The sequence below is a fragment of the Microplitis demolitor genome, chromosome 5 (assembly GCF_026212275.2).
Source record: "Microplitis demolitor isolate Queensland-Clemson2020A chromosome 5, iyMicDemo2.1a, whole genome shotgun sequence".
Lineage (NCBI taxonomy): Eukaryota > Metazoa > Arthropoda > Insecta > Hymenoptera > Braconidae > Microplitis > Microplitis demolitor.
In genome coordinates this window covers 21,792,545-21,819,912 of record NC_068549.1, presented here as the reverse complement: position 1 = coordinate 21,819,912, position 27,368 = coordinate 21,792,545, and the positions used below count along the sequence as shown (strand labels likewise).

General features: G+C 25.0%; 2 protein-coding genes across 15 annotated transcripts in view; both read left to right on the top strand.

Moving 5' to 3' along the window:
• The window catches only part of LOC103572619 (WD repeat-containing protein 48 homolog), a 73,599-nt gene extending 52,641 nt beyond the window's left edge, over window positions 1-20,958 (top strand). For 11 of the 14 annotated variants that reach the window (XM_053739279.1, XM_053739280.1, XM_053739275.1 and 8 more), the window contains 5 exons: window positions 7,766-7,859; window positions 8,121-8,141; window positions 8,750-8,812; window positions 14,514-14,877; window positions 19,297-20,958. In XM_053739279.1, coding sequence (XP_053595254.1) covers window positions 7,766-7,859; window positions 8,121-8,141; window positions 8,750-8,812; window positions 14,514-14,877; window positions 19,297-19,461 — 707 coding nt within the window. In that variant the 3' untranslated portion in view covers window positions 19,462-20,958. The remainder of the gene's footprint in view (window positions 1-7,765; window positions 7,860-8,120; window positions 8,142-8,749; window positions 8,813-14,513; window positions 14,878-19,296) is intronic. The other 3 variants (XM_053739278.1, XM_053739284.1, XM_053739285.1) reach the window with 3 other exon arrangements.
• A 2,503-nt stretch (window positions 20,959-23,461) lies between these two features.
• On the top strand, window positions 23,462-26,565 carry LOC103579345 (peptide deformylase, mitochondrial). Its single transcript, XM_053739197.1, has 3 exons — window positions 23,462-23,869; window positions 25,112-25,489; window positions 25,568-26,565. The coding sequence occupies exons 1-3, from the start codon at window positions 23,633-23,635 to the stop codon at window positions 25,706-25,708; spliced, it is 756 nt and encodes a 251-aa protein (XP_053595172.1). The 5' UTR covers window positions 23,462-23,632; the 3' UTR covers window positions 25,709-26,565.
• Window positions 26,566-27,368: the final 803 nt, after the last annotated feature.

Sequence of the window (27,368 nt, the reverse complement as noted above, 5' to 3'; positions counted from 1 at the left end):
TTCCTACAACTTTTGTTCAAAACATTTTTTCCTAAAATCTATAGTTTCGCCGCCAATTCAATTTTAAAATCAATTCACTCAATTTTATTTTTTTTATTACTTTTGATTAATTAATTTTTTAGCATAAATATATATAAAAACTCATTAAAAAAAATATATACATACCATAAAACATGCGTAAGTCAGCTGCAATAAGTCGCCTAAGATTTTTTCCTAGCGATGCATCAAAACTTACAATATTTCAAAAAGTTTTTTAATTTTCAAATTATCAAGGTTTCAAAATAAAAATTTATTTCTTATAATTACGATTATAATTAAATTTAATTATTTAACTTGAGATAAAAAATAAAATGATTATAATTATCAACTTAATTAATTAAACCCATAATTAATGAAATTTATAAATTTTTCAAATTTATTTTTTTTGGGTTAATAGAAAATTTGATTAAACATTACAGTAAATAAAATTGTCTTTTGTAATTTTTTTTTTTAAATTAAATATATAATTGAATATTATTGTATTTAATTAGGGTTAATTTAAAGTATTTGAGGTTAATTGTTTAGTTTGCGTGGAAAACGAATATAAAATATATTGTGAAGATTTGATATGTATATATTCTTTCATCATTCTCAGCATCTCTGTACAGATAATAACATATTAAGATATTATTTTATCTTTGATAGTGTATCTATTTTAGTCGAGATAATCCCGAAGCATCGCGGTCAGTGCATCGACGCGGTTTATAAATAGCACTGCAGAAATAAGGAAAAGAAGATAAAATAAAAATAAAAATAAATGTTTAACAAAAAAAAAAAAAAAATAATAATAAGACAAGACTAAGAGGAAGCATAAAAAGAGGATAAGGATGAGGATAAAAGATGCAACAAAATGAAAGGGAAAAATACAAGTTTTCCTTCATATGTACTTGCTCTTGCTTTTTACTCTCCTGACTCTCAAAGCAGGTTCTTAAACTCACCGCTTCGTCTTTCCATTCTTAAAGTCCTTTATATTTATTGACTTACATATATATTTTAAAAATACATCTATTTCTTCTTATTTTCAAATTATTTTTGATGAAATTTTGGGCAAAATTGAAGAAAATGATTTTTTTTACTTTGAATTAAAATAGTGTCGAAATTATTGAGTTTACGAACAAAGGCACAGAATACTTTTTTGTAGATAATTTAATTTACTAAAAAATACTACTGATATGTATTTGTCGTATTTTTGATATTTTCGTCAGAATTTAATTTCAAAGAGATCAAAAAATTAATGGAATTTAATTTTTGACTCATTTTTAAACCGGATGATTTGAATCGTGATTACACGTTATTTATCAGAGATATGATAAAAATGTATGAAAACAAATTTATAGAGGATAAAATTTTCTATAAAAAAAAAACTGATTTTATTTTTTTGTAGTATCACCCGTGTAAGAAAAAGTTAATCTAAACTTCAAAACGTGGCAAAACGACGAACTTTTTTTCGAACGTTTTTTAAACCTTTCAAAATTCAAAAGAAAAATAAATATATATTCTCATATTTATAAAATATGCTAAAACGAAAAATTTCAAAAATAGTTCAAAATTAGTATTTTCTGAACATATTTTCCATAAAATTAACATTTCAAAAGTTGTAGACCTTTGAAGCATTTTCCAAAAATTGACATGTCCAAAAATTATATTAATCTTCAAACGTCTCTAACTCCAAAACTATTGACTCTAGCATATTTTTTATGAGAACCAAAATTGTAGGTAATCAAATTTCCATGAACGTATTTTGCGCTCAAAAATCTTAAATTCTAATATTGTCTTTTTTTTGTGTATTTTCAGAAGTTTGAAAATCGTCATTGTCACGTTTTGAAGTATAGATTATTCAAAACTTTTTAATCTTTTTTCAAAAATTTTTTTTTACACGTCAGTTGTTTACAACTTTAATCAATTTAAACTTTGATTTGAATTTTATAAAAAATAATAATAATTTGTTGTTGTAAGCCTTTAATTTAAAGCTAATTCACGGTTGCGCTCAGTGGCAACGAACTTGTTTGAGTGAATTGAACTATATGATATTAAAGAGACGATGTCCTGAGCTTTCGAATTATAAATAAAACAGAATACAGTCGGAATTATCTTGCGGGCATCGTATCATGTTCGATTAATCACGAGTTGGCTTATATATGTCTGTGTACCAGTAAATATATGTTGTGTGATATGATTACATGGTGAGATGTTGGTTAGTGCCTTATATATTTCATTTTTATTAATACTTTTTTTAGATATTGATTCACAGGTGCAATGTCCGTTGGCTTTATTTAAGATCTAGATGGACTTTTATACCGTCGGTTAACGCATGTCGCGTCTTCATATTTATTTATATTGCTATGGTATTGATAGTACAGCGTTTATTGATGAGAATAAATTTAATTTATTTGTTGGTTCCAGTCTATTATTAGCAGCATTTATTTTTAAATTACTATTTTATATATTGATATTATTGCGGGCATTAAAATTAATTGATCTGCATGTCGAAATTTATTAGCGAGTCAATGCAAATATATTCGATTCAATTTATCGAAATATTGATACTATATATTATGTATTATTTATTTGAGATTGAAAGAGGGTATAGATTATATTTTATGCTCATTGGTTGGATAATTTCATTGCAGATAATAAATTTCCTCAAAAAATGAATTTTCAAAATTTAATTTTATAAAAAAAAAAAAAAAAATAAAGAATTCGACGCAAATTAAAATTACATTAAATAAATACTAATTACAAATTCACGTAATAAATCCAAATATAAATGGCAATTCAAGTACCTTGGCACGACAAGTAACATTAAGGTGTCATCGTAAAACACGTGGGCAGTTTATCATCGATAATTAACCTTTCATGAGCTCTTCGCGGTGTCCAAACATCTCTACCATAATAATCCAAAAATACTAACCCGCCTCAAAAACACGTAAATATTTACTTTGTCGTCTTAATAATCTTGTGATAAAAAGAAACAGCAATTAAACAAATATTTATGGCAAAACAATAGCTCTGATATTTTTCCGACACGTGTAAAAATCATGCACACAACTAAAATGGAATTTGCCAAGGCTCAGATTGGATGACTCATTGCTAGTAAATTTCAATAAAATCGATCTTAGATTTTTTTTTACATTTTATCTCGCTCATCTAATGATCTATATGTCTACACATATATACATACATACATATATATATATATTCATTGAAATGCTCACGGAAGTAAAACGAGGCTTCGACAATTGATGGTATAAATACAAGGAGAAATTTTACAACAGGATTTGTGTGGTTTATATATATACATATATATACATATTCATATATATATATATAGTTAAAGTCTATAGTCCAAGTATATATAAACAGTAGACTAGAAATGATCCACGTGATATTAACATGTCGAGGACATGATTTTCAAACAAGTATATATATATATATATATATATTTAACACACGAATATTTAATTGTCCATCTCATTTTAGGTGTGGTAGACAACAGAAAGTTTGATTTAAGATCCTTGAAATAAACAAAATCTTCCACTTCTATTCTATGACTTCACTAAATTCCTGGCTTTGAACTTACATATAATTACACTAAAAAAAAATAATGAATCAGTACTCAGAGATCTGACAATGAGCTAAAAAATTTTTGTTTATTATTTTGAATCATAAGTCGGGATTAGAGGATAGGATGTATATTTTATTTTTAATATATATGAAGTTTTTTTGAAGTAAAGATTTAGCAGACGGTTTGTTATGAGAAGGGTGAAATATATGTATTTATATATGTATATGTATATATATATATATGAATTTATCCGGGGCGAAAGTGAAAGTAACGCACATATGTATGATGGTCTATAATGCGGCTTGTTGCTATGGTACCATATGTGCGGATCGCTCAGGGTTGATGTACGCGGAAATGTTTTATTTTCAGGCTGGGTATTTTATAGCCGGCACTTGAGAATATTCCTCGATAACGTTTTATGTATTTAAATTTATTATTTATTGCTTTAATGTTTTTATGGCATTATTTTTTTTTGTTGCTTCAATAAATTTGAAATTTTTGAAAAATACATTTTTTTAATTCGTTGTTTCCAGGGAACTTTTACAGATAAACGGACTTCGTAGGGGTTCATTAGAAAGCTTGTTCGATTCCCCACAACTTTTGTCTCTATACAAACTTTCATAGAATCAATAGTTCAAAAGTTACAGTCCTTTGAAGCATTTTCCAAAAATTGACATGTTCAAAAATTATATTAATCTTCAAACGCCTGTAACTTCGAAACTATTGACTCTATTGTATTTTTTACAAGGGCTAAAATTGTAGGAAATCAAATTTCCGTTCGAAAACACATACATGATGTCTATTTATCTCGTATATTTATCGAGATATAATAACAATAACAACAAAGTAAAGCCAATATATGAATTTTATAAAATTAAATTTATTTTGTCTCGGCTTAAATAAACATACGAGGAGCCTGTATTTTATAAAGAATAAACATAATTAAATATTAATAATATTTATATTAAAATAAAAATATTATTTCTCAAAGTTACGAAAACTATTGACGTCCGAACGCGAAATCGCGCATCAGCTCAAAAATAGATTAAAGAGGTTTCTTATAATAATTTTATTTTTCCTCCTGGTATTAATCTGGATCTTTATCGTGACCATTTGCATCAACTTTAAATCAAACGCTGCGTTTAAGTTTAATATCAGCACGCACTCGTTACAACCAGAAATAAATTCACTCAATAGAAGACAAGGAGACCAAGAAAATGTCTTTGAATAATCTAATCGTTACTTTGTTCTTTCGTCATTCCGCGGAACCTTGAGTCACCAGTATACCCAACTAGACTATCAGATTACGAATATTTAAGAGTAAAATTAGACAGAAAATAAAAAATTCATTTTTTTTTTTTCGTTGCTCGGCTTTTATTTATTTCGTCGGGGACAATGACCGTGAAAAATAACTAATCCGTTGTCTGTCGAATCGGTTTTTTTTACTTTTTAAAACCTGTGTATTCATACTATAACCAAGTTACCCTTTTATTTCGTATCATCTGTACAGACTTGGGATTTAACCAACAAAAGAGTATAAAAAATTACATAATACGATTTATAAAGGGCATTTGGTTCTTTAAAAACTGGTTTTTTAAAATTAATAACATGTTTTTTTTTTTTTTTCTAATGGACACAAATTATTTCTAAGAAATTCCTTTATCTAATTTTTTGATTCAATCAAATAAAAACAAGTTTTTGATTCGTAGCTTCGTGTTATCGCTCGTGGCGTGAAACACAAAGTACGTGGTTCGAATCCCGCTCAGTGTTTAAGAAATTTTTTTTTTTAAATTTTATTTTAACCTCAGCAGAACATCAAATTTATTTACTCTTCATATTCATAATTATTAATAAAAGAAAAAAAAATAATGATGGAGGACAAAAAATCAGGGAAACAGTCGACCCTAAGGATCATCCTCAAAATTTTTATATATATATATATATATATATATATATATATATATATATATTTTTTTTTTAAATGAATTGTTAATTTATAATGGAAAAAAAACACGAGAGAATTTTTTTAAACTTGGATGTCAAAGTAACGACGCAGGAGGCTGCATCAATAAGTTCAGGTTCACTTAACCCCTTTATATGCCTGAGATCAACAGCGACCTCGAGAAAATTAAAAGCTTGTGTCTGTATATTATAACTTATAACACATGACTTGATGTTAACATTTAACACTATATATAACAATGATCTACAACTAATTTATAAAATATCACTGCGTAAATGTTGAAATAAAGAATTTAAATATTTACTAAATAAATTCATCTGACAATAAATTCAAATATTGCGTCAAATTACTCGAATGCGCAGTATAAATTAATCGCACAAATAATATTGTTTTCCATTTAAAGTTCTCGAAGTTTACACTAAAATCCTCGGCAATAAAATTAACCGTCACCTTTCATGGAATAGCCAATAGTCTAAAAGCAGAAGTAAAATCCAGTAAGAAAATCTTTTGAAATATGATTATACAAAATTTCTCAGGGTCCAGGTCTAAGCTTATAAATCCTGTTTTCGCCTTCTTGGAAAACTAGAAATAGTGTTTTCACAATGACCTTTTTGCATTAAGTCATATTTTATCTCTTCTGTACTCCAAAGGTTCTATACAGATAATTTTCGGCATTAAGTCCTAATATTTTACCTGAAAGTTCTTAACGTATGACGTACTACCAACTTTATGTTCTCAGAGATTTTAAATATGATGAATTTTAAATTATTTTATTATTTTAAAAATTATTTTCATTTATTTTAAATTAATATTTAATTAAATAATTATTTTTTTCTATCGTTAAATTTTTTTCTTTCTTTTATCATCCATATATATATATACATATATATATATATATATATATATTTTATAATATCACACAGGAAGTTGATTAGATCATGATAAAAATTATTACAATATTTTTTTTTTCTGAAAAAAAAAAAAAAAATAAATAAATAAATAAATTTCCTTATTTTTTTTTGTAATATTTATTGAAATTAAAATTATTTATATATTTTTAGTAATATAATTTTTTTTATTATTAGAAAGGAATTAATAAATAATTTTTATTCAAGGATTTATTGGAAATTTTTTTTTTTTTTTTTTTTTTTTAAGCAAACAATAATTATAATAATTTAAAAAAAATGACGAGTTAATGTCTTTCTGAAAACACACGATAGATAAACCTGTGACTGAATATATGTATATATTTATATTTATTTTTTTAAACTTTATCGGCGACGGTGACGACACTGATTACTGAGGACGGCTGAATACAATTCTATAATTGTCGATCAATTCGAGGAAGTATTTCATTTAATTGTGAATATCAATGAAATTTCCCACGATTACTTAGCGATAAACCTCACGCCGATTTATAAAGATTTTTCTTTTATTTACATTTTTTTTTATTGTTAATCGTAAGATGAAAGATTGCAGGTTATAAATAAGTCCGTGATTTATTGCCATCCTGAAAAAGTAACCGTTGAAAATAAAAATAAAAAAAAAATGATATAAATTTTGAAAATAAAATCGCTACCGGTAATTCAGTCCGATAAACTTTCTCGTTTACTTTCAATGAGAAAAAGCGATTAATGCTTTCTAAATTCGAAAATACTATTTTTTAAATTTAATTAATTATTTATTGTCATGAACTATCGTGACATTGAGTAAAAAAAATTAAATGCTAATTAAAAAATAGTTTATCTAAAAGTTCTTTTGAAAGTGAGACGTGATTTAAAAAATATAAATTTAAGAAGAAAAAAAAGTCTTAAATAAATGTCGCGAATCCGGGAAAGGAAGGTCGACATAACCTTGCATCCAGTGACAAGATTCCGATACAAATATTTATTACAAAAACAATAATATATATGACAAATTCTTTTTTTAAATAAATGCGAAATTATTTCATTCTTACAAAGAAATAGTTTATAATTATTATAATTAAAATGACAAAATTGTTGAGTTTAAATGAACTCGTTTCTTTTCGACGGCTTCTTTGTTCGCGGTTCGAGACTCGGCCTCGATTTTTTTTTCTTACTTTTACATAATTACGTTGGTTTACTCATTTTTATTTATTTATTCGTACTTGAATGCTGTGTTTACTAGTTACTGTAATTGATTAATTATTTAATTAATGAAAAAAAAATTTGTTACAGATCCTCCCTTGGATACCTTGTACATGATAGGAGGACTCATGATTGCTACGGCATTGGTCGGTGTTATTATTATTCTTATTGCAGTAACAATAAGGTAATTATCTTAATTATTAATTTTCAATTTTTAAACATTCTAAAATAATTTTTGTAATTAAAAAAAAAATCGATTTTTTTTTTTATGAAAGTTTAGATTTTTTATTAAATTTTTTTTTTTTTTTTTTACAATCATTATAAAAATAAAATGATCACCTACCTAATGATTTTTAAATCAAAATTTTGGTAATTTCAATTTTTATAATTGAACTTTTGAATTAAAAAAATTTTTTTTTTTTATTTTTTTTTTTTTTTTTTTCAGGAAATTTATGCGTTCGCGATGGTAAGAAAAATTTAAAAAAATTTCAAATTTTATTTCGATTAATTAAATTTATAATTACAAAATTTGATTATTAATTTCAAAAATTTGTGTCCTTGCAATGGTATTGATAAAAATTTAAATTTCAAAATTGAATTTACCATAAGTCCAAATTTACTCATGCTCATTTTTCAAAAATATAAATTTTTAAGTTCAATAAAACATGATTTTGAAGTCAGCTGACGTCAATTAATTTTTGAATTTTTCCAAAACCAGTAAATTATAAAAAAAAAATTTTTTTTTAAATTTCACTTATAAATTTTTTAATTCTCTGCATGTGCATATTTTTAGATTTTTTTTTTTCGTAATTTATTCGTTGAAAATAAAATCCGAAAATTGCTAATTGTCTTCTAGCTTATGATCCTTAAGTTAGTAGACAATAAAAAATTTTCGGATTGGTTTTTTCTATAATTTAATTTAAAAAAAAAAAAATCTAAAAATATGCACATGTAGGAAATTGAAAAAACTACAAGTGCATTTTTCAAAAATATTTTTTTTTTAATAATTTATAATTGTAAATAAATTTCAAAAATTATTAGACGTCAATTAACTTCGTACCTTTCAAACTTCAGGGTCACCAATCAGATAAGTTCATTATTTTCAAATATCATTAGGTTGCACGCAAAGAAAAAAAGGTAAACAATTATTTTGGAATGTTAAAAAATTAATTAAATAAAAAAAATTTATTTAATTTGGAAGGAAGCGCGTGATTAATTAAAAATTAAAATACACTTGGTCAATTAATCGATGTACAGTTCTAAAAAAAGTAATTAATTATTTGAAATCGAAACCCAAAAAAAAAAACTTGTTGCTAAGAGGAAATTAAATCTCTAAGCTTTCACACACTTTCTCATTGATATTAAATTTCGCAACGCAATTAAGTAATTAATGATTAATAACAAATAAAAAAATAATAATAATTCAAATAATAAAAGATGAGTAAAACAGTTACTCAATGATATGATTAAAATACTTTTAAATTTATGAATTAGTTAATGACAAATAATTATTCATGAGTAATCTTAAATCAATAGATAATTATAAAAAAAAATATATATGATTTGACGTCGGTTAATTTTATTAATAATAATAAATAATAAATAACATATGACACGTAAAATAAAACCTTCAGAATATTTAAACGGATATGATACACTGTTACTGTTGGCTAACACTCGATGCACTTGAAAAAATATATACAAATAACAAAAACTATTTACAAATAAATAATTAATAATAAATAACAAATAAAAAAAAAATTTGACATATTTTTTAGGCTACCGATTGTAAATAATAAAAACCATCGACGAAATAAATTTCGTAAGTGGAAAAAAAAAATAAATATGAGAAGAAATTCTTATCAGACTTTTAAATGAAAGGTGATTAAAAATATTTACATTTTACGAATTGATAATAGAGAAAAAAAGAAAACAATGATCATAAATTTTTCCGACTGCATTTTAAAAATAAATTAAGAGATGGATAACAGAAATAGACACACGTGTCAATGTCTTGTGTAGATTTTTTTTTTTGTCTCTGCCACGTGTGACATTATTGTAATTAATCAACATCTCTGGTTACATTTCTTGGCATCAGAGATTTTTATTTTTCGCAAGTGCAGCTAGTTTTTAAAATATATTTATCGTCTTATTGCTGGGAATAATTTAAATATATACTGCATACAAATATATGAATTTTTAGTAAAAAATAATTTTTTTTTAAATTATGAGGTTTTTTTTTAGACTTGATTTAAATATACAGCCACTTGTTGTAAACCTGCTTGTAGTAAGCCGACCTCAATTCGCAATTACTGAATCTAATCAACCCCCATTTAATTACTAAGAATTTTTGTACTAGACAACTCGTTATAAGCCTCTTAAGTTCATGATGAAAATTTACTATCTATGTTTGGCGGGAAATTTAATTAGTATCAAGTAAAATATAATTTATTGTTCATAATTGTAATGATGAATTACATTTGAAGTTTGAAGCTTCTGTTACAATTAGTGAGAGACTGAAATTACAAGAAAAATTTTACCTTCCTTCGAGAAAATTTTCGAGAAAAATAATTTTTACAAAAATTTTTGAGATTTTTTTTTGTTAAGGCCTTACTTTAATTAAATTTATTATTAAAGACAGAGTACATTTTTTTTTTAATTTTCCAATAGATTTAATAAATTTTAGATTTTATTTATTTTACTACGCTTACTCTTGGGTATTAAAAAAATTTTAATCACGAAAAAAAATTTTATATTAAAATAAAAAAAAAAAAATTGTTTTTTCAACCATAAATTTTTTTTTTTAATTTCTTATTAAAATCCATAAAATTTGAATATTTGATACGTAAACATCAACACTATCATCGATAATATTAACTCGTCAATAAATTTTTATTAAAAGAATAAAAATCGATTCCTAAAATATCTAATAATAATAATAATAATAATTTTTTTTCTATTTACTTATAAAAATCATCAGCTTAAATTTAACATCAGGAAAACATGAGAAGTTCTTAAAAAAAAAAAAAAAAAAAAAAAAAAAAAAAAAATGTTTCGTTAAAATAATATTCCCATTGACGCAATATGACGTACAAAGTTGTTTACTTTTTAACACGTTTGCCTAAACAACATAAAAATAAATGTTTAAAAAACATAACTCAATAATATACTTAATAAAAGTGCATTCACTTCACTTTAATACGTTAACGTCACAAATAAATAAATAAGTCATAATTAATAAAATAATATATCGATAAGTTATGCAATTTTAAAATGCCCCAAGACAAGACAAGAGAAGGAATACAATATATATAATTTATAATAAAAAAAAATAATTACCGTTTTATCATGAAAGTCATACTTTATATTACCCTCTGTCGAAAAAGTTCCCATTAAAAACCAATAACCCCATAAAAGTCAAAGAATGTTCATAAAAAATTACAAATTAGACTTTATAACTTTTTCAAAATTTTTTAAAAATACATTTTGGGAAATGTATTTTAAAAACGTTCATTTTTACTCAAAATTCCCTCATATAAAGTTCTAAAAATTTTTCTTTTTTTTTACTATTATCAAAATTACAAAAGTTCAAAAAAAGTTCCATTCAAAATTCAAATCTGTGCCAAATTTACAAGTTCTATATATCGGACATTTTTGAAATTTTTTTTACATGGGATAGGTGCAAATTTTCAAATATTTTTTTTTTTAATAATTTATCGTTTTGAAAAAAATCAAAAATTATTCAACGTCAATTAACTTCAGTATCATATTTATATATAGATATTTTCTTATAAAAATGATTAAATATTGACAATTAATTCATTTTCCATTTTTCCATCGTACAAAGATTAATGTCGACTATAGTATACATATATATATATATATATATATATATATATATATATATATATATATATATATATATATATATGTAATGAGTTATTAACTCTATCATTTTATTAACTTGGTACGTCATTTCTGATGTGTAATGTGATAAGTACTTTCAGTTTATTATAATTAATAAGAAATTGTTATTTATCAATAGATACAGTCATTTTATCAGATATTATTATATTAAATATGATGTCAATTACAGAAACGTCATTTTAAATTTTTATATTTTATTTATTTATTTTATTATTTGTCGGCTATTTATATCTAATTAATAATAATTAATTAAATAAATGGAACTTTTTTTTATTGAATTTATTGTCTTGAGTAGTCAGGGGAATCATGACGTCAAGTAAATAAATTAAATTATCAGACAAACAATTAAGTGTCCACCCTTGTAATAATATCGTTTACTTACGCGCAGGATAAAAATATAGGATTAAATAAACATAATTATATTATATTTTTAGAATATTAGTATGCGGATTATATATATATATATATATTTATTTTAATAAATAGTACAATCGGATATCATATAAATAGATTTCAATAAGAATTATTTACTTAATCGTAATCTTAGTGCTATTTTTGTTTTAATTTTTTAAGAGAAATACGATGGTAAATATCTTTTGTTAGGTATCGTTGGAAAGCTTATTGAATTTTTAATAATTTTGGTTTTTGTAAAAAATGCCATTGGATTAATAGTTGAGAAGATTCAGCCGCTGGAAGCCCAAAAAAAATTTTTAAAAAATCGGGTCATTTTTTGAAGACTTCTAACTATTGAACTATTGGTCCTATTTAATTTTTTATAAGGAGCAGAGTTGTAGGAAATTTAATTTACTACAACTTTAGTCTCTGTAAAAAATTTCGTCAGATCAATATTTCAATAGATCGTTGAGTTTTTCTTAAAAAATCGGTCGCTAAAGATAAAAATATCTATACATGGCTGTAACTATTGAATTATTGGTCCGAATTAGTTTTTAGAAAGGACCAAAATTGTAGGAAATTATATTACCTACAATTTTGGTCCTTAAAAAAATTTTATAGGATCAATATTTCAGTAGATCGTTAAAATTTATTCTAAAAAAATCGGTTGAAAAAATAAAATTATCTTCAAACGGCTGTAACTTTGAAACTATTAATCCTATTCTATTTTTTAACAGGATCAAAATTACCAGAAATCAAATTTCCTTTCCAAAACACCCCCATGACGTCTATTTATCTCTCATATTTCTCAAGATACCACCACAAAAAATGCCGATTTTAATTCTTTAACTAAAACCGTATGCATAAATAGGATAAATAAAAAAAAACCTTTAGTAAAATGTAGATTACTAAGGTGTAAGCATCCGGTTATTACTCTCAGCAGTCCTTATAAAATATACCGTATATTTTTTTTCAAGTACAAGTTAATAAACCGCACAAACTACTATCGATAATTATTAGTCTATTAAATAAATATTACCAATACCACAAAAATTATTTAAATTACATTTTACATACTCTCACATCATATAAATAATTTACAGTTACATAATTATCTATTTACTGTCACGATCTACTAATATTATTAACCGATTTATTTATTTATTTTTTTAAATATATGAATAATTGATAGCAGAACATATATTTTTTATAATTACTATCGTCACCTTCAAATATAAATTATAATAATAATAATAATAATAATAATAATAATAATAATAGTAATAATAATAATAATAATAATTATAATAATAATAATAATAATAATAATAATAATAATAATAATAATAATAATAATAATAATAATAATAATAATAATAATAATAATAATAATAATAATAATAATAATAATAATAATAATAATAATAATAATAATAATAATAATAATAATAATAATAATAATAATAATAATAATAATAATAATAATAATAATAATAATAATAATAATAATAATAATAATAATAATAATAATAATAATAATAATAATAATAATAATAATAATAATAATAATAATAATAATAATAATAATAATAATAATAATAATAATAATAATAATAATAATAATAATAATAATAATAATAATAATAATAATAATAATAATAATAATAATAATAATAATAATAATAATAATAATAATAATAATAATAATAATAATAATAATAATAATAATAATAATAATAATAATAATAATAATAATAATAATAATAATAATAATAATAATAATAATAATAATAATAATAATAATAATAATAATAATAATAATAATAATAATAAATTTAAGTATTAAAATATATAACAAGTATCAAAGTATCGTAACATTTCCACAATAAAAAAATGCGCGCGCACAATCATTGCCAAGCATCGTAGCCAATGAAATTTAAGTAGAGCCATGACGTCATAAAGCAGTAGTATAAAACCAGCACGTTGCGACAACCCAAGCTCAGAGACTCGCTCACGTTCTCACTTGTAACCCGTGAGAAGATTGCGATGATTGTCGAGGCGACTGAAGAAGAAGTCGACGTCGATATTCGCCGCGTTTATTTAGTTTCTCATTAATAAATAATTTATATCAATTAATAAATTATAATCAGTCATTACTGTCAAAAAAAAAAACCGTGATAAATTTAATTTTAACACCAAGGATTTAAAACTCTAGTCAGTGCGCCACAATAAGGTGCTCGATTGGTCACTAGACCTAGTGTACGTGATAGTTAACGTGATTGACCAAGTGTATTTAATAAATAATTAATTAATTAATTTTTAAACTCAACGTGAGTGAGTGAAGTAATTGAGTTAAAAACAGAGTATTTAAGACTGGTTAAAAGATTCTCGAACATTTGATCGAGAATCGCTCAGACGGCTTCAAAATTCCTTCCAAATTATCAAATAAATTATCAAGCATTTACGGAAAAATGGTTGGAAGCAACGGTACGATGATTGCGATACGGCTTGTCCGCAGTAAACTGAGAAAACGAGAGGACAACGCCAACGATCATCAGGTTAATTCGGAGCCGGCAGTTGTGCAGACAGCGACATCGGCTTGCAACAACAACAATAACATTAATAATAACTACCAGGCCAATGGTAATTATAACAACAATTTAAATCTAAGTAATGGAGTGACGACGGGCCAAATGCTCAGCTCGGACATACGAAACAATGGGATTGTGAATCCAGCGGCTTCGATAACTGCTTCCGAAATAAATGGGATCGTTGATGGGACAATTGTTACCGAAGCTAATGATCAATTGGTTTGGCAATTTCCGCCTCCCTATCCACCGCCACTTACTCCGCCGCCTCAGTACACTTTGTACAATGACCAGGTAATTTTTTTTTAATTACTTTTTCGTCATTAAAAACCACTTAGTGGCTAAATATCATTTTTTTTTAAGTACCTCCGATACTGATAAATTTAAACTAATGCTTCGAGATTATATTTAACGACTAATTTTCTTTAAATACTTACTATTGGCTTAAATATTGAGCCTATGAAAATTTTCAAAGAGACCAAAGTTGTAGGAAATTTAATTCTCTACAATTTTGACCCTTATGAAAAATGGAGTAGGATCGATAGTTTAAAAATTGGAGCTGTTTTTAAATAATTTTTATTTGAAGATAGATTTTTTTATTTAATTCTTAAATTATTGATTGAGAATTGATTTTGTGAAAATTTTCAAAGAGACCAAAGTTGTAGGAAATTTAATTCTCTACAATTTTGGTCCTTATGAAAAATGGAGTAGGATCGATAGTTTAGAAATTGGAGCTGTTTTTAAATAATTTTTATTTGACGATCGATTTTTTTCTATTTAATTCTCAAATAATCGATTGAATATTGGTCTTGAGAAAATTTTCAAAGAGACCAAAGTTGTAGGAAATTTAATTCTCTACAATTTTGGTCCTTATGAAAAATAGAGTAGGACAAATTCTTAAAAAGTTATAGCTGATAATGATAAATTATTAATTTAAGTCGAGCGTCCGGGGATTTTCGGTAATTAAAAATTTCCGAAATCTTATCTCTCAATCTAAGGATTCATAGAAAAACGACAAGAATCCAATAATCTGATAAATTTATCAAAACCATGATTAAGTCCTCAGCAAAATTTCCACAAAATAATTAAATTATTTTGACCTTTTCAACAGCCAAATTAAAATTATTCTTAAAAAAACTCAAAATACCAAAATCATTACCTTTGAATAATTGGAGTAATTTTTTTTTTATCAAAACAAAAGTCATTTATCACATCTACATCGTAATTATCAACAATCGAGTCACAAGTACAGCAAAAAAAAAAAAATAAAATCAAAGAGTAGGTGGTCGCAACTCGAGACTCAGACAGTAAATATTCCAGCGTATTTAGTAAATAAAAATCCAAAGCTTTTATTTTCATTTGGTATATACACGTACATCCGTAAATAAATTATCACCCGCTATACCAGACAATCCGACGTTGATTTCTCAAACAAAACATAAATATATCTTATATCCTTGTTATACGTAAGCTCGATTTTACCAACACACCTAAACTTTTTGGCAAGTTTTCTAAAATTGTCAGACGCTCGAGCCTCTGTACTAGGAAATCTCTATAAATATATTTAACATATATTTATACAATTATTTATATAAATCTCACGTGTCTGCGTTCGAAAATTAATCAAATAATAATAAAAAAAAAAAAAAAAAAATTAATTATCAAAATTCATGACATCGATTAATCAAGGACTGGACCTCGAATAAATGTGATACATTTCCGACCTCTTTACGTCTAGTCCGACAGATACCTTTACATATATCTATACATATATATATAAATAAGTAGCATAGACTGCAAGACATAAAAAAAAATTCTAAACAATCGGCGGCGTTGCCGATACGAGTGTGAACGTGACGAAACCCAGCGATCAGTTATAGAATTAAGTATTGAGAATAGAAGGCGCTACTGCTGAGGTTTTAACTGCTTATATATAATATTCATACATTATATATATATATATTTATATACATATATATTGAGTACCTACAATAAATGGGAATAGGTTGTAACTATGCAAATATATGTAATTAATTATTTAGGCAACTGTTTATATATATATATATATATAAATTTTATCATTGCTCTTATCTAAACAGTATGAATTCAAATAATATTTTACCGGTTCAATACAACAACATAAATATTTTTTTTAGTAAAAATTTTATTTTAAATAAATATTTTTTCATTTTATTTTACAACTGAGTTAACATTTTTTTATATACACATATATACTAATTTATTTATTAGGTTCATTGAATCAGGGCTTTAGCTACAGTTACTTTTACCCCTCCTAAAAATCATAATTCAAAATTTTTGAAATTTCCATCTGTTAAAAAATATCAGTATCAAAAAATGAATTTTTTTTCTTTACATAAAATGACACAAAACTCCAAAATAAAAGACCAAATTACCTGATAAAAATGTAAACTAGTAAATTTGTAAGTCGGAGTAAAATTTAGGCAACTTGCCTAGCCCTCGGTCTTGCTGCTAAATATATCGTGGGTGGGCGTAGGTACCAACACTCAAACTACTCAGCAAGTCTGTCTTTACCTTCTTTATATATATATTATACATACAATACATTATAGACGAGCTCTACTCTACTCAGGTTGGCTCAGGTTGCCAACCAAACTACCATCGCAGAAACTAAAGAGACAAAGAGCCCGTTGGTAAACGTACAGCAAGACTAGTATAGACTTTGACTAAAACCCCGGACATAACAGCTGTTCTTTTTTATTCCTTTTACCGTATACTCAAACTCATTCTCTTATTCACTCTTACTCTTCTTATTATCACCACTCTTTTTTACTTTATTATTACTACACTCCTTTTTATTTTACCCCGGCAGCTCCGCCAGACAGCCTACAGGGAATCGGGAACCAGATGAGATGAGATGAGATGAGATTAACGCCTGACCTCGTACAATTTTTACTTAAAACTCAACTTGCAACTTTCAAAACATTTTATTCCACAGCACATACACGCACATGCACACATACTCATACTTACATATGTCTCATATATGTTTTTTTAATCATTTATAAAAATAACACAAGGACTAATAAACAGAGGACGGAGTTTAAATATATATTTTATATTTAGGTCATTCTATATTTTTTTATGTAATATTCTGTTTCATTTATATATGTATATGTATATATATATATATATATATATATATATATATATATTTTTTTTTTTATAAAGTTCAATGACCAAAAATATATTTCCATTATATGTCGAGGGAGTTTTATTGATTATGTCTAAATGTATAAGGAGTTTTCGTATTGTATAGTATAGTATACAATTTTTTTTTTTTTATATATATATGTGTGTGTTAATAAATAGGGTGATACATTCATACACTACTATGTTATTATTATTATTATGTACAGTAAATAAAATTCTTATCTGAGCTTAGGGAGGGTCATAGTTTTTGTTGACATTTTCCTCTTACACGAAACCTCCAAGCGCGAAATTAGGAGTAGTCTAGATTTAAATTTAAAAAAAAATGTATAGAGAGAAAAAGATGGACAGAGTATTCTTTTAATGCGCAAGTGCGACAAGGATAGAGAAAAAAAGAGCAGACCCCTCTGAACTCTAAGGTTCTGGGTTTAGTATGGGAAAATTGTATGTTAGGTCTGTGAGCCCTATTTTATATTTATTTTTGTTATATAAATGTAGATGGGTATATATGTATGAGGTATATTTGAGATCTATTGAGATCCATCGTATCGAAAAAAAGTGCTGGATATTTATTTTTACTTGAGGGGAGAATAGAGCATGAGAACTTGGAAGTATCCTCGACTACTGGATATATATATATAATGGTTTTCTATGGTTTTTATATTATAGTCTAAGGAAAAAGTTTATTTACTAATCTATTTTTTATTATTGTGAGAAATACTATTTTTTTAAATAAAAATTTTGATTATTAATTTAACGCGGTTTATTCAAATTTAAAAATTTTTTAAATTTGACACTAAATTTAAAACGCGGGTTATTTAAATTTTGAATCTAAAAAATTTTGCTATTAAATTTAAGTCGCGGTTAATTTAAAATTTGAATTTCAAAACTTTCGGCGACAAATTCAAGTCGCGGTTTATTCAAATTTTAAATTTTTTTAATTTTTTTCACTAAATTTAAGTGGCGGTTAATTTAAAATTTGAATCTCAAAATTTTTGACAGAAAATTTAACGCGCGGTTTATTCAAATTTAAAGTTTTTTGAATTTTGACAGTAAATTCAAAATGCAGATTATTTGCATTTTTAATTTAAAAAATTTTGACACTAAATTTAAGACGCAGTTCATTTAAATTTTGAATGTAAAAAATTTTGATACTAAATTTAATTCGCGGTTAATTTAAAATTTGAATTTCAAAACTTTCGACTGTAAATTAAAGTCGCGGTTTTTTAATTTAAAAAATTTTGACACTAATTTTAAGTGACATTTAATTGAAAATTTGAATATCAAAACTTTTAACAGAAAATTCAAGTCGCGGTTTATTCAAATTTCGAATTAAAAAAATTTTGATACCAAATTGAAAACGCGATTTATTCAAATTTTCATTCAAAAATTTTTAACTACTCGTTAATTATAGTCTTTGTGTTGAAAACTTCATAAATCAAAAATTTTTTCTACTTTATATTGAAACTGTAAAATAATAGTGTAATAACAGATGTACTAAAAAAAATTTTTTTTGAATTACAGAATACTCTCGTACACGGTTTACAAGGAGATCGTCACGGATTTGCCAAAGGAATACGTAAAAATCTCGGGCGCTGGCGTCGTTTGGTGAAAAGGAAGTCAGATATGGATACGTGTGCCATTCCACCGGAGCTTAAGGACCAGTTGAAGACAATTTACGTTTACTAAATTATTTATTTAAATTAAAATATTTAAAAATTAATGACTAAAAAATAATCAAAGTTAGATTATTAATTAAATTAGCATAAGCGATTGTGAAAGCCTTCCAAAACTCAGTAATCAATGCTTTCCTATAGCGAGTAATTTATCCGAGGCCGAATGACGAGTACATGTGTGTACATATTTAAATAATAATTATAATTGTAATTATAATTATAATTAAAATTAAAATAATTGTCTAGTTAAATATATTTTTAACGAGACGCGGCTACAACGCTAGTAAATGTGATCGAGTGTAGAAAAAAAAAATGAAAAAAAAAAAAAAAATAAATAAGAGAGAATGAAGAGTTCAATGGTCTCGTGAGACATGAAAAGAGGAAGGAGAAGAAAAACATAAAATAAATGTTAAATAAAAATGAGGATGAGGATGAGGATGTGGATGTGAATGCTGAGCTCGCTTCTGCTGGTACACTATCGTGACCACGATAATCTTCAGGGCACGCCCTTCATAAAAAAAATTTTTAAGCTCTATGTGGAATTAATGATCTGAAGTTAACAGACAATTATTTATTTTCTTATTTTTTTTTTTTTTCAACAAATAAATTAATAAAAAAAAAAAAAAAACTAAAAAAATGCACTTGTAGAAAATAAAAAAAACTAAAAGTGCAATTTTTTGAAATATTTTTTTTTTTTTATAATTTGTAATTTTTAAAAGAATCCAAAAATTATTAAACGTCAGCTAACTTCAGTATCATGGAATAAAATTTAAATTTGAATTTAAAAAAAAATTAAACATATCAATTTTTAAATATTATTGATTTTGTACAAGAAAAAAAAATTGACAAAAAAAAAAAAAAAAAAATCAGAAAATTTTTTAGAATAAGATTTGAAAATTTTGATAAATTAATTAAAATTTTACCAACTTAAATTATAAATTTGTAAAGAAAAAAATTTAGTGCCTTCCCAGCCGTTGTCAGTAAATTGCACAAAAAAAAACATAATCAAGAAAAAGTTAAAAAAAAAATATTTAATAATTATAAATTTTTTTTTTTCAACTGGAAAAGAACTCAATGAGACTGAATATGTAAAGAGTACGACAATACGAGCGATCTCGTAGCTTTTGTGTACGTTTTTACATTAAACAAAAATAATATAAATGAAAAATAAAAAAAAAAAATGTAGAAAATGCTGAAATGATTAGTATTATTTGTATGCTACTGGACTGTCTCTTGCATTAATTGCGAGACCACTGTATTGTAGTGATCAATGTATGGTAATTAATTAATTTAACAATTTATTAATTATTTTTTATAACGACAGTCCTGAAAATGAGTTTTTATTGTAAATAGATGTATAAAGCAATAATAATAAGAACATACCACTTGTATTCTTATGACGTAACTATGTTTTAAAGATGTACATGTGGTTATTTTATCTACGAATGTATGGAGACCATTTATCCATTTGGAACAATAAATTACCAATTAATGCGTCTGAGTAAATAAACATTTATGTTTTTTTCTTAATTTAATTCTACGCTACTTTGCAAAAAAAATTTATTAGTTTTTTCAAAATTTAAAAATTGTAAAATTCCCGCCAAAAATTCAAATTAATTTTTTTTTATACAAGAAAAAAAAAATTATTTTTTGGCGCGAAAAATTTTTTATTGTAACAGAAAATTTAAAATTTTATAATTCCCGCCAAAAATTCAAATTTATTTTTTTTCATACAAATTAAAGAAAGAAATTATTTTTTGGCGCGAGAAATTTTTCATTGTAACAGAAAATTAAAAATTTAAAAATTCCCGCCAAAAATTTAAATTGATTATTTTTTTCTGTGAACTTTTTTAATTTTTACAATTAATTGGAAAATTTTAATTTTGCAAATTGTATTTTTACCTGCATCGATTAAGCGATTGAACAAAAAATTGTAGAATTTATATAAAAAAAAAAAAAAAAAACTTTTTAGAAATTAATAATTTTTAAGCAATTTTTATTAATTTAATTTGAAAATAAATTTTGTATTTTTTAATAAATTGAATTTTTTTAAATAAAAAAATAGTATAAGACGCATTATTATAAATTCTCAGGTTAATTTTCAAGAATATCATGGCTCATATTGAGCTTCTTGTTATATATAATCATTATTATTATTATTTTTTTTCATATTTATATTGAATGTAATCCAATACTAATTGTTTATAAAATTAATCATTATCACAATCATTATCATAATTAATCATATTTTCGATAAATATTATTATGATTTAATGAATTAAATTAAAAACAAAATTAAAATTTAAAAAAGTGGATATTGGTCTCGTGTGATTTGATGAAAAAAAAAATATCTTTGCGCATAGAAAAATTTATTTTTTTATTGTAAACGAATTAATAAAAATAAAATTTAAAATTAATTAGATAAATTTGAAATTAAAAAAAAATATAATTTACTGTGTGAGTGCTGTCAATTATAATTAATTAATTAATTAATAAAATAAAGTCAATACTGTGCCTATGCAACATATCTAGCATTAAATAATTTCATTTCTGTTTTATAATTATTATTTCTATTATAATTATTATTATTATTATAATTATCGAATAGAGGCTGCGTATATATTACCTAGTCATTTGTTAATATTGTCGGAGTGAAATGTAATAAATAATAATAATAATATCAATAATCATAAAATAATAATAATAAAACAGTAATTAATTATTATTGATAATTATAGACTAATACTAGACATTTAAAGTTTTTTTGATCATTGGATCTAATGTTAAATCGCAGCTTAGATTATAATTTCAATAAAATATTCAATAAAAAATAAAAGAAAAAAATTTTATTATTTTATATAAATTATTTATTTTATTATTAATTCTAGTCTCTCCCTTAGTTATCAGACAGAAGGATCAGTTTTGGCCACCGCACTATTTGTTGACATCAAAAGTAGTACTGGCGGCTTAGGAATTGCCGCTTATTATTTTTTAGAATTTGACATTCGGCTGATAAAATTTCATCAACTTGAAGAATTATTTTTTTAACAGAAGAAAATTTAAATTTATTTTAAAAGTTGCGAGAAAAAACTTTAATAAGAAGAATTTAACTTCCAAATTGACTACAAGTTACCGTCAACTTTTTGCCCTATTAACTTTTTACAGTCAACTTGACATCGTGTTTCCGTTGTAGATTTCCGTCAACTTGCGATCAAAATGACTATCAGGATAAGATGTTAATTTGACACCGTGTTGCATACAAATCATCAGTTTTATCGATTTGGCATTTAAAAAGTTGACGGCAATTAGTCACCAACTTTCTGAGAAAGTTGGTGATCAAAGTTGGCATCCATTAGTACCAATGGGAAAAATTAAATTTTTTCCCATTGGTAGATAAAACCCAGTGCTTTGTTGAAGTGCTGAGAGTTACCCTGATAGCCAAGTTGGTGAGAAACTGACGAGAAACTTGCAGCCGCAACTGGACACCAAGTTGGCCGCCAAAAGTTGTTACCTCCAATAGTTGATAGACATTTTCTGAGAAAGTTAGAGGGAAAAGTTGTAAATCCAAAAAGTTGACGATCACTTCCTGAGAAAGTTGGTGGCAAAAGTTGCTTGCAAAAGTTGGCAATCATAAGTTGACGGTAAGTTTCCTTTCAATTTCCTCAGAAACTTGCATTCCAGTTGCGGCTCCATACTGGTGCCAACTTTCTGAGAAAGTTGGCGGTAACTTGCAGCCAAAAGTTGCAAAAGCTGAAGTTGTCAATAACTTGTTGTCAAGTTGGTCGGAAACTAATGAATTAAATTTTAAAATAAAAAAGAATAAATGAAAGAATTTGTAGATTAGACGCAGTGCTTTTGTCAAGCAAGAGTTAACGTTAAATTGTGTACAGACTGCTTTGCACCAATTGACGGTTCGATAGCGGCAGTCAGTATCGATAATGGGAGAAGCGCGCGCGTATTTTTACTTGTAGTCGTTATATTATTACTAGTAGTAAAAATCACAAAGAAGAATAGAGATCTCAAATTCGCCATCTGTATTCAAAATTAACAATTACCATCATTACCACTTACCAACAAAATCACACAAAAGTGATACCTAACCCCGAAATTATATTTCTGATAAAAAGTTAAACCTCAAATCAATCTGATATTAATAGTGATTTTTAATAAATGACAAGTACAAAATGATAAAATTAATTAATAAGTCGTCATTATTATTAAATAATGTCATAAACCAAGTAGGCATTGTAAGGCATTTAAGTAAATTTGTCGGCTTTGAAGGTAAAGTATATGAATATTTACAACCAAGAAGTATTGTTAAGCCACCATATCACCATGTTTGTCAAATTGGCGATCCTGTTTTACGTTCGGCTGCTGAATCTATTGAGTTGGAAATTATCAGAACCGCGGAATTCAAAAAAGTAAATAAATAAATCACTTTATATACTTGTAATAAAAATTAGTGAAAATGTACTGACTACAGGACTTCAAAACATGAAAATGATGAATTTTTTTTGAACTTTTGAAATTCAAATAAAAAATAAATTATTGGACTAATAATATTTTAAATATGTTCAGAAAAAGTTCAAAATCAGCATTTTTTGAATGTAGGATGTTTGCATTGAAAGAAATTATCACTTTTAATGAGAAATCAAAAAATTTACAAGATTCGAAAAATGTTCATTTATAATATGAAGTTAATTATTTTTTTATTTGTATTTTCAGAAGTTCAAAAATAATTTTGAAAAAGTTCGTCATTATGTCATGTTTTGAGATTTTAAATAATCAACGCGTTTTCAGGGGATTTTTTTTTTTTACGAGGGTGTGCGAATAAAATCGAATATGAATATTTATTTTCAATAGAATTTTCGATAAATCGAACTACTCGATAATTTACGAATAATTTGAAAATTTTCAATTTCTGATTCTATGTTCCAATCAAATTCGATTTTATTCGATACGAATAATTTGTAAGTTCGAACTATTCGTACACCCCTCATATATATATATATATATATATATATATATATATATATATATATATATATATATATATATATATATATATATATATATATATATATATATATATATTAGACTGATTGTAAAAAATCGACCTTTTTTTTCAAGAGCTTTACATTAAAATAGAAATAACAAGAAAACAATGCGGAATTTTGAAAAACTTTAACAGAGATAATTTGTCAGAAATAAAATTGTCTACAAAAAAGATTCTGTGAGATTTTGTGATAAGCCTGATAGTTTCGCCGGAAAAGTAAAAAGATCTCGAAATTTACTATAAATTTGACTTCAAGCTCCAGTAACTTTTGAACAAAGGAATTTATCAAAAAATGATAAGACTTTTTTTGGAGAGCGATTAATTCCTTACGAAACCATATCCTCAGTTTATTTGTACAGTTACCTATTGCCGAGGTATAAAATTCCAAACTTAAAATTTTTATTTCCATGTTATCCAAATCGAAAATAGAAAATTGCGATGCTTGACCTTTGAATATTAATATTAAGAGCTCAAATTTTTGTACCTCCGAGCAACTATTTAATATACGGTTTCGAAAAAAAAAAATAGTCGGATTTTTTTGAAACAGTCTAATATATATATATATTTAATAGAATGATATCTACCAAAGCAAATTTTTTTTTTTTAGTTTGTCGACCATTTAATAAAAGTAATGCGCACTTACGATGGATTTGGAATGTCCGCCCCGCAAATAGGAGTCTCTTCACAAATATTCGTAATAGAGACAACAAAAAAACAATACAATGAAATGATCTTAGAAAAAACTGCGGGTCAACCGGTTGAAGAAGTGCCACTCACTGTTTTTATAAATCCTACGGTTAAAGTAACCGACTTTTCAATTACCCAGTACCCTGAGTGTTGCGCGAGTATTTGCGGGCTGATGGCCAATGTACCCAGAGCCAAAGGCATCCAAATAAAGGCCTTAGATATCAATGGGGATCCGTTCACTTGGGATGCAGTCGGCTGGCCTGCCAAAATTGCGCAGCATGAATTTGACCATTTGCAGGTAATTTTATTTTATTAATTAACTAATGAATGAATTAATTAATTATTATTGTGCTTAATATGAAAATATATGTTCTAGGGTAAATTGTATACTGATATAATGGACCGTAAATCTTTGAGCTGCGCTGTTTGGGAAGCTGTAAATCGACGGGCGGGAAAAGTTTCTATTGATTATTACCCTGTTGCAAGAAGTAGATTACGACGTTTGTTTTTCACATAAGTTATTTTTATCTTATTAATAATTTATCAATAAATAATTAAAATATAATAATTAATCATTTTAAATTTCAATTTCCCGCTAAAAATATTAAATAAAAAATGGGTTCGCCCTTTATTCAAATTTAGAAGTTTTTTTTGATTAATTCAAATTTTTGCAATCGAATTCGATTGTAAATTTTAAAAAATAAGAGTTTTTTGTTTTTCATAAAATTTGCAGTTGAGTTTTCATGAAATTTTGATAACAAAAATATGAAATAAATTTTCAATCGTAGAATTTTGTAAATATGGACGAATCTCGAGACTGACTAATTATTTCGCGCATTTTTTTTTCAAAAAATACGTTAATTATTTTCTATTGTTCCCATTTTGTAACGGAGACAAAAAAAAAATTCAAAATTATCGACTTTATGATTTAGTCTATTTTTTAAACTTTAACTTAAAATTGTAGCTTAACCCTCGACTGGTCAACGTATGAGCGTGACACCGCTCTTGATTCTATTATTTTTATTACAATTACATTTTCTACTAAAAAGGTTTGAAAAAATTGGACTTTGTTCTTCACACATTTTAGAATATTTAAAAAATTTTTTTGAGCATGTTTAGAAACATAAAGTTGCTGTAAAAAAAATTATTGAAAAAAAAGTACAAAAAAGGTATCTATAAATTTTTCGATAAATCCCATCAGTTAGACACTAGGACGTTTTAAAGTCGGCATGGAATAAAAATACACTATTTCTCTCAGATTTATTTTATTATAATTAATTCATATTTATTATTAATAATCATATAACATATATCAATTATTGATAGTTTTCATAATATCAGACTGTAACAAAAATTTATTCAACATATTTTATTTATATTTCAAATTAACAAACTTAATATATTTTATATTATCGTCATTATTTAACAAATAATATATATATTTATTTATATATATATATATATATATATATATATATATATATATATATATATATATGTAGAAATCATCAGTATCTTTTTCCAGACATTAATTATAAACTTTTTACAACTGGAATATCAATAAATGATTCTAATACAATTTAACTTAATCACATTTATATAAAATTATATAATTCCAGTAATTAGTCAATCAACTCATTGATTTTATAAAGATTATTAATTAATTTATTATATACTATATATTTATCTTACTTAATAATTATTTTTAATGTACATCGCATTATATAATTTTTATAATTAATTACAATTTATTCTCTTATATCACGAGCATTAAAGATTCATTTTTAAAATCACGTGATTACAAATCTTAAATTATTATTATTTTTTTTTTAATATTGATTATCAATTACTATTTAATATTAAAAAGCGTTTGGTTTTCCCAGAGTATTTTTTAAAAAATATTTTTCACTTAAATCGTGAGCATTAAAGAAATTATTTAAAACTAAGAGACAGCCGGGCAAAACAAGGGATGAAACAAAAAGATTTTAGACCAGGGTAAAGTTGGCCACCCGAGTTGAAGGTGAGGGCTGAAATTACCCGCAGTCTAAAATTATGTTTCATTCTGACTTACACACTAGTTTTTCATAATTACCTGCATTGGAACGAAGTTTTAGTGTCAGCAGTCAGTCAGAGACAAGTTAATTTAAGACTGATGGTGTCATCAATCATTAGCGCAA